Source organism: Diachasmimorpha longicaudata, chromosome 5 (genome assembly GCF_034640455.1).
Source record: "Diachasmimorpha longicaudata isolate KC_UGA_2023 chromosome 5, iyDiaLong2, whole genome shotgun sequence".
Lineage (NCBI taxonomy): Eukaryota > Metazoa > Arthropoda > Insecta > Hymenoptera > Braconidae > Diachasmimorpha > Diachasmimorpha longicaudata.
In genome coordinates this window covers 7,413,678-7,429,976 of record NC_087229.1, presented here as the reverse complement: position 1 = coordinate 7,429,976, position 16,299 = coordinate 7,413,678, and the positions used below count along the sequence as shown (strand labels likewise).

The window sequence follows — 16,299 nt, the reverse complement described above, 5'->3', positions numbered from 1 at the left end:
CCTTCCCCACTTCCGTGGAGGTCTTCATGTGTTACGCCTACGGCCTCAAGAAATATGAATAAACTCCATTTGAGTCGCTGATTGTAACGAAGGCAAATAAATGCAAATGTAAAAAGAAAATTACTTGTCATTGATAATTTGTTTTGCACTTGTCAAAGTGATAATTCAGGTCCCAAATCAAATGAGTCGATCCATAAATTTCCTTCCTCAGTCATTAATGTAGCAATAGTTCCTCGGTTGCATAGACTGTCTCGTCGTGATGACGTACAAATTATTTATCACAAAAATTCCAGACTTGTGATAATTATCATATCGGGTGTTGAATATTTTATATTTATTTCGAATCTTTTTTAGATTACATGCAGACTTTAATCTTTTCTCTAGCCTTGGAAAGTCTATCTCCTGATGATGCTTCATGTTATTTTCGCACATCTAGATTACTTATTATCAATAATGCGCAACTGCCAATAGCGCATAAGCTGAACTAAATTGTTTCTATTTTTAGTACGTTTCGTTGAAATATTGTTCCTGATTTTCATCTTCAAAATTCATGTTGTGTTTGTACTACTGGGAACCTTCTACAAAGAGTTTCAACCAATATGAGAATAACGTTTGTATAGAATTAATACTGCATTAAATCGAAAGAAAGGAATATTCAACAGGGTCTAGGTGTCAAGGTACCATCACCAGTGTCAAACGATTCCATCTAATTACGGTGTGTGTTAACGATTGTGGTCAAGGCTTTACAGAGAATTGAAGTTCACACAGCATCGTGTTGAATTTATAGTGAATTTATATTTAAAGGTGTCCAATATAAAATCAGGAGGAAACTAAGTTTATCACGTCAATATTTCCAGTTCTGCTGTTTGAAAGAGAAATAATTCTTTTCTTTTTGTTGCCTTATTTTTTACGTTTCTTTTGATATGCAAAATGCAACGATAAGTCAAAGAAGAATGGAGGATGTAATAAAAAAATTAACATATTTAATGGCTGCTATTTTTTTCTAGTAATTTATCACATTTTTTGTAACTTTTTGTTGCGCTCTGCGACTCCGCTCGTACCACAAAGTGGGGCAAAATGGAACGGTAGAAAAAACGGGGATGAGGGGAGATTCAGACAAATCTCTCTCGCCTGACGTGAGAGAAAAAATGACAATTTTTATTGTCACAAAATAATTCAAATGTGTAACTCAGGTCCTTTTCTAATTTCTTTGGCACATGTAATGCAATATTTTAATTTAAAACGACAACTTTTTTTATTGTTCTGTGTTCAAGGATATTAAAATAATGTCCTATTTTTACTCTTCGACTTTATTTTCCTTGCTTTTTCTCATATAATTAATTCAACAACAAAAATTCAACAAAAAATAGACGATTCCATATAAATTTTGCATACTTATTAACTAATAATTCTTACTAGGAGTTTTTACAGTTTCTCGTGAGTTTTTGTATCCTGTAACTATGAACTTTGGTCTCATCTTCCTCAAGATATTCATTGTCACCGCGTTAGTCTGACTACTCTAGTGACGGGTATGTTTTTTTGTGTCTGGGGAGACAGTCTCAGTCCTTGCGATAGCCGTAAGTGTTCCAAGCTGAAAATTAAAAATTATTTCAGTTTTGGAATGAGCAAAATATTTTAAGTGTTCAGTAAATTTTCAGAACAAAATGGTAAGTAAATAAATAGGGAAATATTATCCCAAGCATTGACCCAACGTTAACGTCAAATCCTCTCGAAAAATTCGCGAACTGTTCTAGTTATATTCCCAGGAAGAGTAGGAAAACTAGTTCATGACAAAATGTCATCATATTGTTTTCGTAATTCATGAATTTCTCTGCAAAAAAAAATTTTAATGACCTTATATAAACCTCGTCCGGATATATTAGCAAGAATCATCCGCTAACCGGTTTTGTCCTTGTCTCTCGACATTACATTAGTGAAATCGTCGTGACATGTTCGTTATTCTCAAAGATAATTTGGCAACCAGAAGTTTGCAAGTTGTTTTGGAAATATTTTGCAGAAATTCAACTCAATTTTTTTTTGGGGTCACCCTGACTCAAAAATGATGTCTATTTCAAAGAGTTTCATTAACGATTTCAATGACTACATTGAAGTTCTAATTTCATCCACTTCAAATGATTTTATTGACTTGAACTAATGATTTCATGACTGTCAATCATGTGATTTCAATGATTTCAGTAATGTCAATGATTCAATTGATTCCACGTGTGTCTTCAACTTCACCGACGTGTGACACTATGACTTCAGAAGTTCCTAGCTTCTTGCATTTACCCCCAAGTTGCGAGACATTTTAGAATCATTTGATAGTGTGATAAGCATAGCAAGTTCTATAACAATGAGCAGGGCAATCTAGGGTAGTAGGGTAATCTGGGAAGAGCTAAGACGTCGCCTAAATTTCATAATTTTTTTTTTTTTGAACCTAAACTCTGGAAAAAATGGTAAACAATTCTCCCTGATGATTAAGATGGCACACTCAGGGATTTTTTCTATGAATTTTCCAATTGTTTCATGTTTATGACTTCTAACATGACATTCAATAAAATAACTTGCCATTCCACCTGCCACATTAGCCAATAATTACCATTTTACTGTCACAAAGTACACGTGACGGACATAGAGTTGTACCTTCCCAATGAATCAATTTAAAACATTGAATAGCGTAGACAATACAAAATTGCATGGCAATAACGCGAAATATCCCATATTATCATAATTTCCTCTAATCGAGCGGCCCGTAAGTTTATTGCATTCGATTCATTACAATCTCATGAGAATCTAAGTGATTGTCTTGAAATTTTGCGAAAAAAAATTTGTGAAGTTCGGGAAATTTCCTTTCATTGGGAATTCTCCTTAATGGAGAGGAGTAATTAGGAAAGTTGTTGTTGTGGGCAAATGGACGTTGGGGGGTTGCTACCTTTGATACTGTCCTCGCAACCCTGGAAGGCTGGGAACCAATCGGCAGCGGTGTAATCGATCTCGGGAAGCTCTCCACCGTAGTTCTTGGGAAGATGGCTTGGGGCCATGTGGGTGTGCAGTGAGTTCATTTTTGTACCATGGAAGTACATTCTTTTTCGCAACTTTTCTCTTATGAAGGGCTTGAACATTCTCCAGACGAGGTCGAAGAGGAATGGCTGCTTCACGATGTGGACCTGTTAGGATATTACAATTTTAAGGACTAATTACTTGAGATATCAATAAAATAATTACACTGAAAAATCTATTTCTGTGTAATTTATCTTATTTTTTTATAATTTTCGAAAAGTGTTTGACGTTCTAAGTTGAAGCGTAGATTAAGTTAAAAATCACGTACTTAATTACGAAGATTTTTCTGTATTGTTCGATTATCATCCATAATTTTTTCAAGTAATCGATTCCAAGTTATATAAAGACGCATAAATTGAAAAAAAAAATTAATCGAATCTTGGAGTCAGGAAACTAAAACCTGATGTACCATTTATTGGAGATGAATTACGCTATCATAAACGTGACTAGACTCAACAAAGCATGATCGACAGTGCGTAGTTGTTTTATTTTAAAATAATTTATGAAATATATTCAAAGATGGTAATAAATGCGTGGAAATCAATAGAATTGGCTCAAGCAAAAAAGCTCGATAGATTTTTTTTACCTCTTTCAATCTAAGTGGCATAGCATCCTGAATAAATGATAACAGCCTCATGCTAAATGATGGCGTAAGGCCCATCACCTGCTTCATGGCGAGACCCTCAAAGTCCATGATCACCACCACACCTCTCACCTGAAAGAAACAGCGACATTCAAGCACTTCCCTATACCCAGGATAATTAATCGAACAGTGGGCTTTATCCTTCTCATTCACCTCATCAGAATATCATCGCAGATTAAAATAAACGTGAATTAATTGCATAAAACATTGGCATTCAAGAATTAAGATTAAAAATCCATTTGGTGACGTGTGGGAGATGATATCTGATACAAGGTAATTCCTGGAAAATGGAACTTTGAACCGATCTATATCTCCCACCCAACCACTGTGTCAGGTACAGTGTCTTATCACAAATGCTGTACAAAGTACGATTCGAGTCTCATCGAGTGTCAAATACAGATTATGGGTTATTCATTCAGAATATTTTCCGAGTCGTTCGCGATCTCGATTATATTAATTATTGGCGAAATGCCATCTGCCTGCATGACAGTGATATGGTACATGGGAAACATTTTTGCAAGAATCACAAACTAATATGGCCCGGAATTTAGGTAATTCCTCCTGGAAAGATCATGAGGAACAGAAAAATTTGAACAATTTTTTTTTAACACACAGACACGAGTCAAAGGTGAAAAGTTGTTATCCGATTTCTTCTTGACATCTTTTCCATTCACTTGAATTTAACCTGGAATTAGAAATTTCATCAACTTTTCGCCCGACTCAACTTCAAGGCCATTCTTCTGAGATCTAGAACTCAGAAGAAATTATTCATGAAATTTCATTTGTGTCGACATTCTAGAAAAAAAAAATCTATGACCTATCGCTCTCCGAGTTCTTTGAACATCTTTCAACACTTATTCCTAAACACGATATTTCCAAACTAATTTGAACATAATTTCTCAATAAATCTTCACCCCATTTCGAAAACCTCTTTGAGTTGACTAAATCTGAAAATGCTGAAAATTCGCCTCCTGAGGAATATCGACAGGCGATATCCTCAGTCACCTCTTTCTCGCGAAAATATTTCCGGAATAATTTGCAAGGCCTTGCATTCCTCATAATTCTTAAATTAAAATGTCAAAACCAAAAATTGAACATCTTTCATTTGCCTTAAGATGTTTTCCGCCGCATATTGCCCGCAAAGTCACTGCACATAAATTCATCTTAAAAGCTCATACATTTGTTTATGCTAATAACATTGACAGTTCACCTGTGTCTCGGGCTCCAAAACGGCCGTCTCGTGGACAAGATAAAAAATCCGGAACATGGAATCCGCATTGACCTTGGATGGATCCCAGGTCTTTCCAGCATTCACTATGAGGACACGTCGACCTTTGTGATCTCTGCCCTTCATCACATTCACGACATTATCGAATAGAGCGGCCCTCTCATCCATCGGTAACAGGTTATCCAATAGTGCAGCATTCTTGACCTTGAAGTCAGATATACGCTGCATGAGAGCATAAGCACTCTCAGGATAGTATTTGCACGGACGGAGAAATATTGTTAGGAACTCATCGTCTGTTCTGAAGTACATGCTTTTGTCCTCTGAGTAAACAAATATAAACAAAAAATCAAAATAACCAACAAGAAAATCATTTTAATATCTAATTAAATGGGAAAATAATTAATTACCTAAAATTAATCAAAATTTACTGTGAAAATGAATAATTATTCAAAGGACTTTGATGAAAACAAAAAGTTGAAAACTATTTTTTATCCTAAATTAAAAAACAAATACTCGAACATATTTGTACCCGAATTTTAATTTGAATACGTCCCATAAGGTTCGTAAAAAATTGTTAAACACTCGATGGAAAATAAACCAAAATTTATGAATTGGTTCGACGAAATTCATTGCAAATTTACCATAAGCACTTCAGACAATCCATTACATATTTTTAAATAAATTTGAAGATGTGTAAAAAAAGTAATGATTCCAAGTATGACTTATGACACTATTTTTTTATGTGGACATTGTCTGGTGCTTTTTGCACCGGACCCGGACGTTGCTGTGTGCTCACACATGACTGCAGTATTTGCTGCTAAAGATACATTAGAGAATGTGTGGGACGGCACTCAGATACGTCCGTGGATCGTGCAAATAACCACAACGATAAAAATTTTTTATACTTTAATTTTCCGCGATTTCTTGTTTGAATTGTTTAAGCGCGAAAATATTCAGTTGCATGAGTCGCTCATCGATTAGAAAATCGAATAAGAAACTATAAATTACCGTATCGTATTACTCTGAACAAATACGTAATTATTACGTATTGTGAGACTTTTTAACAAACGTCAAGCTTTTCAAATGAAGTGAGTACAAAATTGAAACGAAACTAATCGAATAGGAAACTTTAAAAAACCATTCAACGCTGATAATCTTCAAGAACACTTCAGCTCTCATTGTCCTCAGAATGATCTCATTCTCCCATTGTTCCACTGTTTGATAACAGCAGTCGACAATTTACATTAACGACAAAATGAAAACATTTGCATAAAACTCAATGGCAAATTGATACAACTGATCCCAATGTTTTCATCGTCAACAAATGTCTCTGGATTTTCTGTCTTTGTCCATTAATAATAATAAAAATTGCCAAGGATCGCGTGCCCACGAACACAGGCACAAATCAAATTATCGTTGGAGACCAAATGCTTGCTGAGCAAGTGAACTCGTTAGAATGGAAATCTCATCATCGTGATTTAAATTCTTGTTTTATTGAAATGCAAAAATTTTCTATTCATCGGAAGCACTTGTGGAGCTTAAGCTGGCAAAATTACTCGATAAAGATTTTTTTTTCCGAAGGAATGCCGAGATGAATGAAAAATTCCGTTATGTTATCAGAATTACTCCTGGTGAGAGAGGCTGAGGGGATGCTCAACGCCGATAACCCGATCCACATGACCTGAACAGAGATGACCTGAGCTATTCTAAGCACTCGCTGTAGTGCTTCTCATTAGCGAGTATTTATTCGAACAAACAATGTATTGTAATCAAAGAATAAGTTTCATGCGGACAATCTGAGATTATTTTACATTGAGGAATGAATCTGATAAGTTTATCGGCTCTTGATCATTCATGGCAGATTATATTCAATAATTGTAACTTGGATTACATCAATGTTTCATGTAAAATGACAAGTACCATAGAACCTATTAATTTACGTCTAAAATGTCAAAAAAAATTGAGGAAAAAATGTTTAAACAGTCTACGGAGATGGCTGTAGTAACGTCGAAAAGTGCATTGGACTTCCCACGAGGAGATTGAAGTTTTTTCAAAAATAATATCAAAAAACCAATCTTTCAATCTGAAGAAATTAATTGTTCTACCTTCAAGAAGTTTTCGCAGAGCTTCAATTCCATTTTTCACGTTCTCCTCGGTCTCCCTGAGTTCCTTCACAGCCAATGCCTTGGTCTCCTCATTAAGAGGTCCAGCTTCAAGTTGAAAAGCCATCTCTGAACTTCAATACACTCAGCGACAAAAAATAAAATTAAAAAAAAAACGTTAAAACCGTGTGGAGTTCCTTCCAGCAGGACGTCCACGATGAATGTGCTCTGATTTGATACTCGGGGGAGGCTCTACATCATCATCAGTGTCTCCAATCTTTGACCATTACAAAGTCCAATCGGATTTCATGGATTGAGGCTCTTAGACTCAGCTGTTCACGAATGAGAAAACAAAGTGTATGAGCTTGAGTCACCCACGTCACCCCGCGAAGGCACTTCGGAACGCCTCACTCGAACTTGCTACCGATTGATAAGAGAATAACTGAGGAATCAGTCGGGTATTATCATCCGTTGCCCTCTTCCATCGACACTCGTTCGATTTCACGTTTATCTCCGGTACGATTGTGTCATTACCAAGGACCGATGCACTTTTTTATTCGCCATTCGTTATTTTTTTATAAACGAGTGAGATTGTTGCACCTGATGTAACAATCGCGGCAAAGGCGTGTTAAGAATGAAAATAAGAAAGTGCGGGATTATTGTTTTGCTTATTTTTCATCTTCCGAGATGAGGGGTGAGGCCACGACAAAGTAAATGAGTTTGATTAATTTCTAAGTATTTAAAGCTGTTCCGATAGCGATCCGGAGGTGACTGATAAGAGGTAGAGTAGGTCACTTTTTACTACATCAAATGGCAATTTTTTATTATATTAATTAATGACCGTTTCGCACTAGTTTTGGGTCAACTAAAAATTTCATATTTCAGGTTACATGTTTGTTGATAGTTGACAGGCTTCCTTGACAATTAGATGGAAACGGAATTCCTTTGGTTATAGGAAGTTTTAGAATTGTTATCGTTTATGATTATTAATCCTTCTGGTATTTTTTATTTCAAGTATTTCAATTATTCCGTAATCTATTCATATTCCAGTCAATTGCGAAGAAAAAAGTGTGTTTGCAGAAAATTATTTCAAAGAACAATCTCAAACGAACTTTTTCATAAAGAAAAATAAACTTATCCACCAAAAGACGTCTTTTCAGATATTCTGATAGGGGTCTTATTCTTGACGAATCTGATTTCAGCTTATCTCTTGTTATCACTTCCCTAATTAATCCGTTAATTGAAAGATCCCAATCTCGTGAAGATCATTCAGTGATTAAGGAAAAATTAATTGAATTGGATATACATTTTTTGAATCAACATTTCTGATTTCCGGATTTCATTTGAAAATTTAACAGCCGAGTCGCATTAAATCATAGATGAAACAATGGTTTCCCACAATTTCTTTATCACTATGTGCGTAGCAACGTGGAGTGTAGCATCTCTCTTGTTCACTGTTGGGTATATAAATTGAACGAGAAAGATTGAACATGTGTAATACAGACGTTGCAATACATATTTATACCTCATTTCAAGCTCTAAAAAAATGTTATGCAAAAACCCAACGCAAAATAATAATATAATTTTTTTGAAATTTCTCTCTCCGGGCAAAAATTTTCTCTCATTTTTTTCCTGGAAGCCAGGAGTTACCATGATTAACACACAATTATCTCCATCACTTTGTTCTGTAATTTTCACTAATGAATCTCTCCTTTTTTCGCTTCACTATGAAAAAAACCGGAGAAAATTATTTTCCGCTTCAAACAACTTCTCTTACATCTGCATCCTAGACAGGCTGTCATAAAACTGGACTGCAGTTGCACTCTGTAAAAAGTCTTACCTATTATAAAATCAGAAGAGGAGCTAGTCTCCAGATTGCGTTGACAATATCGTCATCAGAGAGCCAAAGAGGCCTAAGTGTTGCAGGTAAAAAGCTCCTTCACGTCGGTTTAGCGCTACATTGTTGATAAATTCTTCTGCATTGCAAATTCGACTTAGATATAGACACCTTAATACGAGACAGACACATCTCTGCAGGGAATCCAGAGAACTTACGCCCGTTTGTTCTGAAATTATTAATATTTAATCACTAATCGCTGATCATGATTCACCGCCGTTCGGTGTTTTTCGCCGTTGGACTTCTGATTTATGAACACTCCATTGGCGACTGACTCAATGATCAGAGTCATTCGTATTCGGCCCCTGGCGATACTTTGGACCTTAGAGAGATTTATAAGGATTTACGGTGCAATTAGTTTTTTTATTATTACGGTATGAACATGCAAAAATTGTGCATAATGGCTATCAATGACGGGATAAAAAAAACGAGATTTTTCTCAAGGTGGAGTTTTTATCAAATTGCAAGACGACAAATACACAATTAGAAATTTATTGTGGTACATTTTGTTAGAAGTTTCCTGAATCAATTCAGGAAGTTAAAATGCAGAATTAAAAAATTAAGACACTCATTACCACGAAAATTATTCAATATTCAATTATCCCCCCATACGATGGGTTCGAACTGTCAAGTTTGTGTTATCGGAAGTCTTAGCAATCGAGCTACTGTGTGATACCGTTATTGAAAGCAATTGAAATCGGTTTACAAAAAATTATCAGCGGTCATTAATTTTTTTTCCCTCAAATATCATGAGCAAAAGCTCTGATCCCGGTATCTAAAAAATTATGAGTAATAACTAAGATTGTCATATAAATTTCGATAATTTTTTTAACGTCTACGAAACACTGTTCAAATTCACACTAATTAAATCAAATGCTCCCAAATGTGCGAAATCAAACGATAAGACAATGATTTTCTAAATCATTTTACTCAATTTTAACGTCTATATTGGGTACGAATGTCACATATGACATAAACAGATTTTCTGTTTCTCCTAAAACGCCCTAAGACCCTCCGGCGTGCGTCGTTGTATAAGATACCTTCCGAAATTCCCTGAAATTTCGAGGCCCCTACCATTGACCCAACGCCGTGAGTAGGGACGACTTTTTCATAAGAGACGCGCGTATCGAACGAACAGTGCAACAAAACTAACCTCCAACAGCTAACTTTGATACCGTAAGTACAAATATTCAAGACATAATTGATTAATTAATTAATTTGAAGATGTCTAACCCAATCAGATATTAGTTCGATGTGACTAGAAAGCGAATTTCGCAGAAGAACCCACAAGTCCCCTAACGTTCTCTCTAACCTCAAAATAACACCAGGTTAGATAAATAGGACAAGTAAATTTAGCTGCACATCTCGATCTGAACGAGTGACTAGAAAATCTATAAGAATAAAGTTTCATGAACGCTTATAATAGTTCTTAATCTGCCTAATAATAATAATGAAACCCAGAGTAAGACTCACTTATAAAAAAATTGAGAAATTTGATTAAAATTCCGTCATTCTCACGTATTTGTATTTTCTTTCGATCAAGATAGTCCAATAACATTTGTAAAAAGTGCTAGTTAGGATGTTCCACACTACCTTTTACCTGGTGAATATAAATATGAATCGAATCATCTAATGTTAAAAATGTGAACGAAAAAGATGACTGACAGACAACCAATTTCTCATAGAGAAAGTCAAAAACGGTAATAAAAATCCCAGAGAATTCTCCAACGTATTTACTGTTCCTTATTAATTCAAATTTTTTAATCTATATTAAAATTTCACTGTCATCTTCTTCCCCCACTAAGATACCAAATTTTTCCTCTCAATTTTCAGTAATCATCATGTCCAAAGCGCCTTCGACATCATCAGAGCCTCCAGTCCCATCCTTAATGTCACTTCGAAAGAAAACCCGGAAGAGCTACTCATTTCAGGAGAAAGCAGCGATGATAAATGCCTTAGAAACAAAACCTCTCACAACAGTAGCTCGAAAGAATGATATCAACGAAAAATTACTTTACAAATGGAAGAGGAACCACGATTTGATTTTGGAAGCTGCAGAGAGTGAACTTCTCGCTGGAAAAAAAAAGAACAAGCCCATAAACGAGGAGCTGGAGGATCACCTCTACAATTGGTTTGTGAAGGCCAGATCGGCTGGAATAGCTGTGAGTGGGCCGATAGTACGAGCAGTGGCCCTAGATCTCAACAAGCAGCTGGGTGGTAAGGAGACATTCAAAGCTAGTCACGGATGGTTAGACAGGTGGAAGAAACACAAGAACATTCGATTTCCTCGCGAAAGATCGTCGCCTAGAGATAGCGCAGAATCTTTCGACCACGAGGCACCGGACGCAACAGAAGAACAAAATTTCATAAAGACTGAAGAGATATCTCCTCCAGGCAGTCCAGACCTTGACGCTGATGATCACAAGGACTTTGTCGTGGAATGGCTTCCGATACCCCCAGCGTCAGCACCTCTTGTTGATAATTTCGAAACAGAAATCCGTGTGAAAGAGGAACCTGCCAGTAGTTTTGATGAGAGCTTTGTGAAAATTGAGAGAGTGTCTCCATCAGGAAGTCCTAGGTCTGAAGAGGCTGATGACAGAGCCTGGACAACTGCATCGCCGTCCACTCATGGAGAAACGTCCCCTCCAAGGACTATCAGTCCCGTTTTCGAGGATGATGGAGAATTCTCAAGGAAATCAAGGAGGAGTTACTCTTTTCAGGAGAAAGCGGATATCGTGACACTTTTGAAAACTAGATCTGCCTCAGACGTAGCCCTAGAGACTGGTATTCATTACCGATTACTGTACAAGTGGATGAAAAATGAGGCGTTGATCGTGGAAGCTTCCAAGCGAGAGGATTTATCAGGAAGAAAGCAGAAGGTGCACAGAAATGAAGAATTGGCTGATCATGTGTACAATTGGTACCAGGCAGCACAATCAGCTGGCATTCACGTCACTGGGCCAATTATAAAGGCAGTGGCACTGGACTTGAATAGACAGCTGGGTGGCAAGGAGACATTTAAAGCCAGCTGTGGATGGCTCGGCCAGTGGAAGAGATTCAAAAATGTTGTACTACCAAAACCGTCGGTCAAGCCATTCTCCTATGCGACTGCTAGAAGTAGGGAGAACCCGTCCCGAGAAGTAATTGCTACAGAGAATTTTATAAAGCCTGAACCTACTGTCGAGGATGGGTCTCTCCCAGGTAGTTCCACTGGAGGCGGAGAGGAACACACGGGATTCATAACTGAATGGCTTCCGATGTCTGAAGAGGTGTCTCCTCCAAGCAGTCCAGACTTCCAGGAAACTTATGAGACTGTGGGGCCGACTCGGAGAAGTTACTCTTTTGCTGTAAAAGCCAAGGTTCTGAAAGCTTTGGAAACTGAATCTCACAAAGTTGTAGCACGGAAGTTCGGCATCAATGCAAAGACGATGTACAGGTGGAAGAGAGATCGTTTGAAGATTCTGGAAGCTGCGAAAAGAGATAGCAGAATGAGGAAGAGCAGGAACAGGCTTGGAAAATTCCAAAACTGCGCCACAAGTTCGGCAGATTCAACGGATTCTGACAGCGAACTTGAGGATGACAGCTGCGAAACATCTGATAGTGGTACTGAATCTTCCGATTATTAGAGGGTTTATCTAGTTTTTCAAACCATCTCTCGCAGCATTGCAAGCCCTTCTTTACTAACAATACTGAGTACCTGACTTTTATATTTACGTCGACCTATTATTATATGGTTATTAGATTTTGATATTTTTAAAAAACGTTAGATAAATATCACGAAAGATTATCTAATTTAGTTTGAAATCATATAATTGGCAACAGCGATCGATTAATTCCAAATCAAATATTCAGAACCATCCTGATAGTCTGACTATAATATTGTTATAGATTGCCAATAAAATTTTGATCAACAGAAATGTCCCAGGTTTTTTCATTATAAATAGAGGCCTTCCATTGGTTTATTTTTAATTCAAAACATTAATGAATGAAGCGACTCTCCTGGTGCACCCCTTCGTTGCCCACCTGTCGAACCCTCAATTCATTATCGACAATAGGTAAAACTCCAGCTCGTAAATCTCCCCGAAGTGAAAAAAAAAACACACGTGTGCATTATTGAACAACATCAGCAACAATTCAAGCGCGTGGAACACCTCCGCCCATGCGATTGCAGCAGGAAAAAATCCCCCCATGTTATTGGAAAGAATCCGTGTAAAGCAATGAGCGACGGCGCATTCTGATGTGTGTCCGCTCTGCATTCCCGTAAATCTGTCACAACTCCGGTAATAAATATGTTGAAATCCGAGAGCTCCACGACAGATACGATAGACGGAATCTGGCCGTTTCTTCAGAGTGTAAGTTCTAAGACAACGTAAACAATTTTTGTGATTTAATCAACAGACATATATTGTTTTGTGATAGTTTGTAGGTTATGTTGTCAACAGAAAACATTTGTTTTTGTGGGAATTGCCGGGGATTTGTCCCTTTAAATTTCTCCGTGACGATTGTGAGGTGAATTAGTGAGATGATTATTGAATATCGATTAATTAGACAATGGATATTTGCGTCGAGTGGTTGAGATGTGCCTGCAAAATAACACGACGCTCAGTCGGTTTTTCCTCAGATGTTCATTTGGCTTTGTGTACGTGGTGGAACCCTGATACAGTGGCCTATTGTCACATTTCGATCGTAATTAGCTCTTCATAGTGGAGGAGGCAATTGGATTTTTCTTATTTTTAGATTCCATTCATTGTGAATCGAGCCATTGGTTTGTTGACGTCAGCATGACGAGAGAAGATTTTTCATTAGATAGACGCAATTGTGATGATACGATGCGGAAGATCGTTGGAGATTAGGCATGCAAGAAAAAATATTTGAAAAGCCTAACAAGTTCAATAGACAATAGTGTTGAATTTCCACCAAACTTTCTGTTTATTGTGGACTTATTTTATTGGATAATCAATAGGAATTATTGTACAGGATAAATTCTAATTCGATTCAGAAATCTGATAGAATTATTCAGAGATTCTGCCACGATTTTCAATTGAACATCTTATGTGAAATTGAGAATAAATTGTCATAAAAATTTACGCTGTGTTTTATGTTTCAGATTGAATGGAGGGATCCATGGTTAGCACTTCTCCTCGTCTTTCACGTTGCAGTTACCATGACTGCCTTAATGACCCGAAATCACGCCAACTTCCAAATATTGTTATTCCTCGTATTACGTGAGTTGATAATTTCCATTCTTAGGGGATCTTATGAGAAAAGGTTTCACCTTATCGTAATCTTTGTTTCAGTTTTACTCGTCTACTTCTCGGAGAGCATCAATGAAATGGCCGCCAGTAATTGGAGGTACTGACCAACAATGTCCATAGTATTTTTCAAACTGGAGGACTTTATCCATTTACTTTTATTAATTTATTTACTTCATTACAGGGTCTTCTCCAGGCAACAATATTTCGATTCTAAGGGTCTATTTATATCTATTGTATTTTCCGTGCCGATATTGATGAATTGTATGATAATGGTGGTAAGTGAATACTTTCATCAACTCCAGAGCTATGAACGACTACAATTGGTTGATGCCTCTAAAAATTTACGATATTTGCAGGCTAGCTGGCTGTACCAATCCAGTCAATTGATGACAAGTTTGAAGAGGGCACAGTTACGTCAACAGGCGAAAAACCGACAGAGTGACAGTGACTCACCAACACCGAAACTCAAGTCAAAAGCAGAGTAAAAATCATCGCAAAACCTAGTCATGTTCATTTACAAGGATAACGATTTTTACGATTAAGTGTTAAATACTAACGTAAGTGGATGAGATAAATCATCGTTTCGATAGGACTTTGAGCTTTAATTCTCGTCTGATTGTCAGGAGTTTTCAGCAAAAGAAGCTCATCAAGATTGCAAATTTTTTCCCCCTTTTTTTTATCGAAGGAAGAGTGAAGATGATTGGTAGATGAGGAAAACTATGTGACTTATTAATTATTAATCAATCGGCACTATTAGACTGTATATGATGTTTGTACATTTTTTAAAAAGACCATTGCAGAATATTTGTATGATAATCAAAACATCAAGCTCGTTTCATTTCGAGTGGTCGACATCTCTCAATGTGATTTAAAAATTTTTTTTTCTAAATTCTGGAGTTTTTAGTAAGGTCGCACGTTGTGAAATTTTAGGATTAGAATCACGTTAGCCGTTTGGTGTTTAAGATTCTGAGAATAACTGTTGAAGGAACTCTTTGCAGGAATTTCAATTATTTATCAAATCTATATTTTAAGAGTTAACATGAGAAATAATAAAATTCCATTATTCATTCCTTGTGGTTGAACAAAAAAATCTTTTTTTCGCAATGTAATGTATGTTTAGTATTCTAGCGGACTATTTCCTCTTTAAATCGTTCAAAATCCGGACAGTCGTATAAACACTTGAGGCACTACCAGATAATAAAAATGTTAAATATAAAGATAACTCGGAAAAGAGATATATTATTTTATGAGATTATATCCGAAGGCCATTCGTGTGAATAATGGAAATTTTTTACAAGACGTTTTCTGGCATTTTCAAGACATTCATTTAATTATTTCTCATCGTGATGATAACATTAATATTCAATACAACAAGTTGTAAAATAGTTCTAATAATGCACTTTTTCGAAGACCACGTAATTTTAGGACAAAATATAAAGAAACAAGTTTTGTGTTAAAAAATGAACTCTAGAACGAAAAGTGACATTTCCCACCTATTGAGAAAAATCCTAAAAAAACAATTCTACGATAAATTTCTTGATCGATTATCGAGTAATTCTGGAGGACCAGTACCTCGCATAACCACTTGCCCTTAAAATAAGTCAATAATTATCAAAAAATATTTGATAAAGTGTTAAGATGGAGAGATCTGTTACATATTGTCACTTCACTCCTGAATCAAGTGCATGTGTTGGAACACATTTCTACTGCTTTTTTATTTTACCCAAAAAAAAAAACGTGGCCATAATTAGAGGAGAAATCGAACGATTAGAACACGAGAATGTCCTACGTACTTACTAATACCGCAGATTTTAATTCCACATGATGAAGAAGAAGATTAAAAAATTATTACCTGCTATTTTATTAGAATTAGTCAAGTACTGAGGGATATCTCCTCATTATAACAACGAATTATTGTTCGTCTTCCTCTGTCAATTTTTTTTTATCAAATTGATGCAAGTGAAGGGGAGTATTGTAATTAACAAGCAATGCTTGCTAAAAAAATGTATACAAAAGTTTCGTTTTTATTCGTTGTGTTCTTAATTCGACATTCTTGCCTTTTTTATTGTAAAATAAATAAAAAATATTTATGCATAAAATTTTTGTTATCAATT

The 16,299-nt window shown here is 36.2% G+C and overlaps 2 protein-coding genes across 7 annotated transcripts; one reads left to right on the top strand and one right to left on the bottom strand.

Annotated features, from left to right (window-relative positions):
• Positions 1–1,291: 1,291 nt before the first annotated feature.
• On the bottom strand, positions 1,292–7,178 carry LOC135162122 (clavesin-1). The gene is made up of 5 exons (XM_064120285.1): positions 7,037–7,178; positions 4,914–5,251; positions 3,647–3,775; positions 2,933–3,167; positions 1,292–1,591 (listed from the first exon to the last, which is right to left on the bottom strand). The coding sequence occupies exons 1-5, from the start codon at positions 7,158–7,160 to the stop codon at positions 1,560–1,562; spliced, it is 858 nt and encodes a 285-aa protein (XP_063976355.1). The 5' UTR covers positions 7,161–7,178; the 3' UTR covers positions 1,292–1,559.
• A 1,788-nt stretch (positions 7,179–8,966) lies between these two features.
• On the top strand, positions 8,967–16,284 carry LOC135162091 (transmembrane protein 18-like). Of its 6 annotated transcripts, none has more exons than XM_064120231.1 (5): positions 12,374–12,533; positions 14,038–14,155; positions 14,228–14,282; positions 14,367–14,460; positions 14,542–16,284. In XM_064120231.1, exons 1-5 carry the CDS (start codon positions 12,507–12,509, stop codon positions 14,668–14,670), a joined length of 423 nt encoding a protein of 140 aa, XP_063976301.1. In that variant the 5' UTR covers positions 12,374–12,506; the 3' UTR covers positions 14,671–16,284. The 6 variants fall into 6 exon arrangements, 5 of the variants coding, with proteins under 5 accessions (XP_063976297.1, XP_063976298.1, XP_063976301.1 ...); XM_064120229.1 differs by lacking the exon at positions 12,374–12,533 and adding an exon at positions 13,019–13,282; XM_064120232.1 differs by lacking the exon at positions 12,374–12,533 and adding an exon at positions 13,537–13,569.
• Positions 16,285–16,299: the final 15 nt, after the last annotated feature.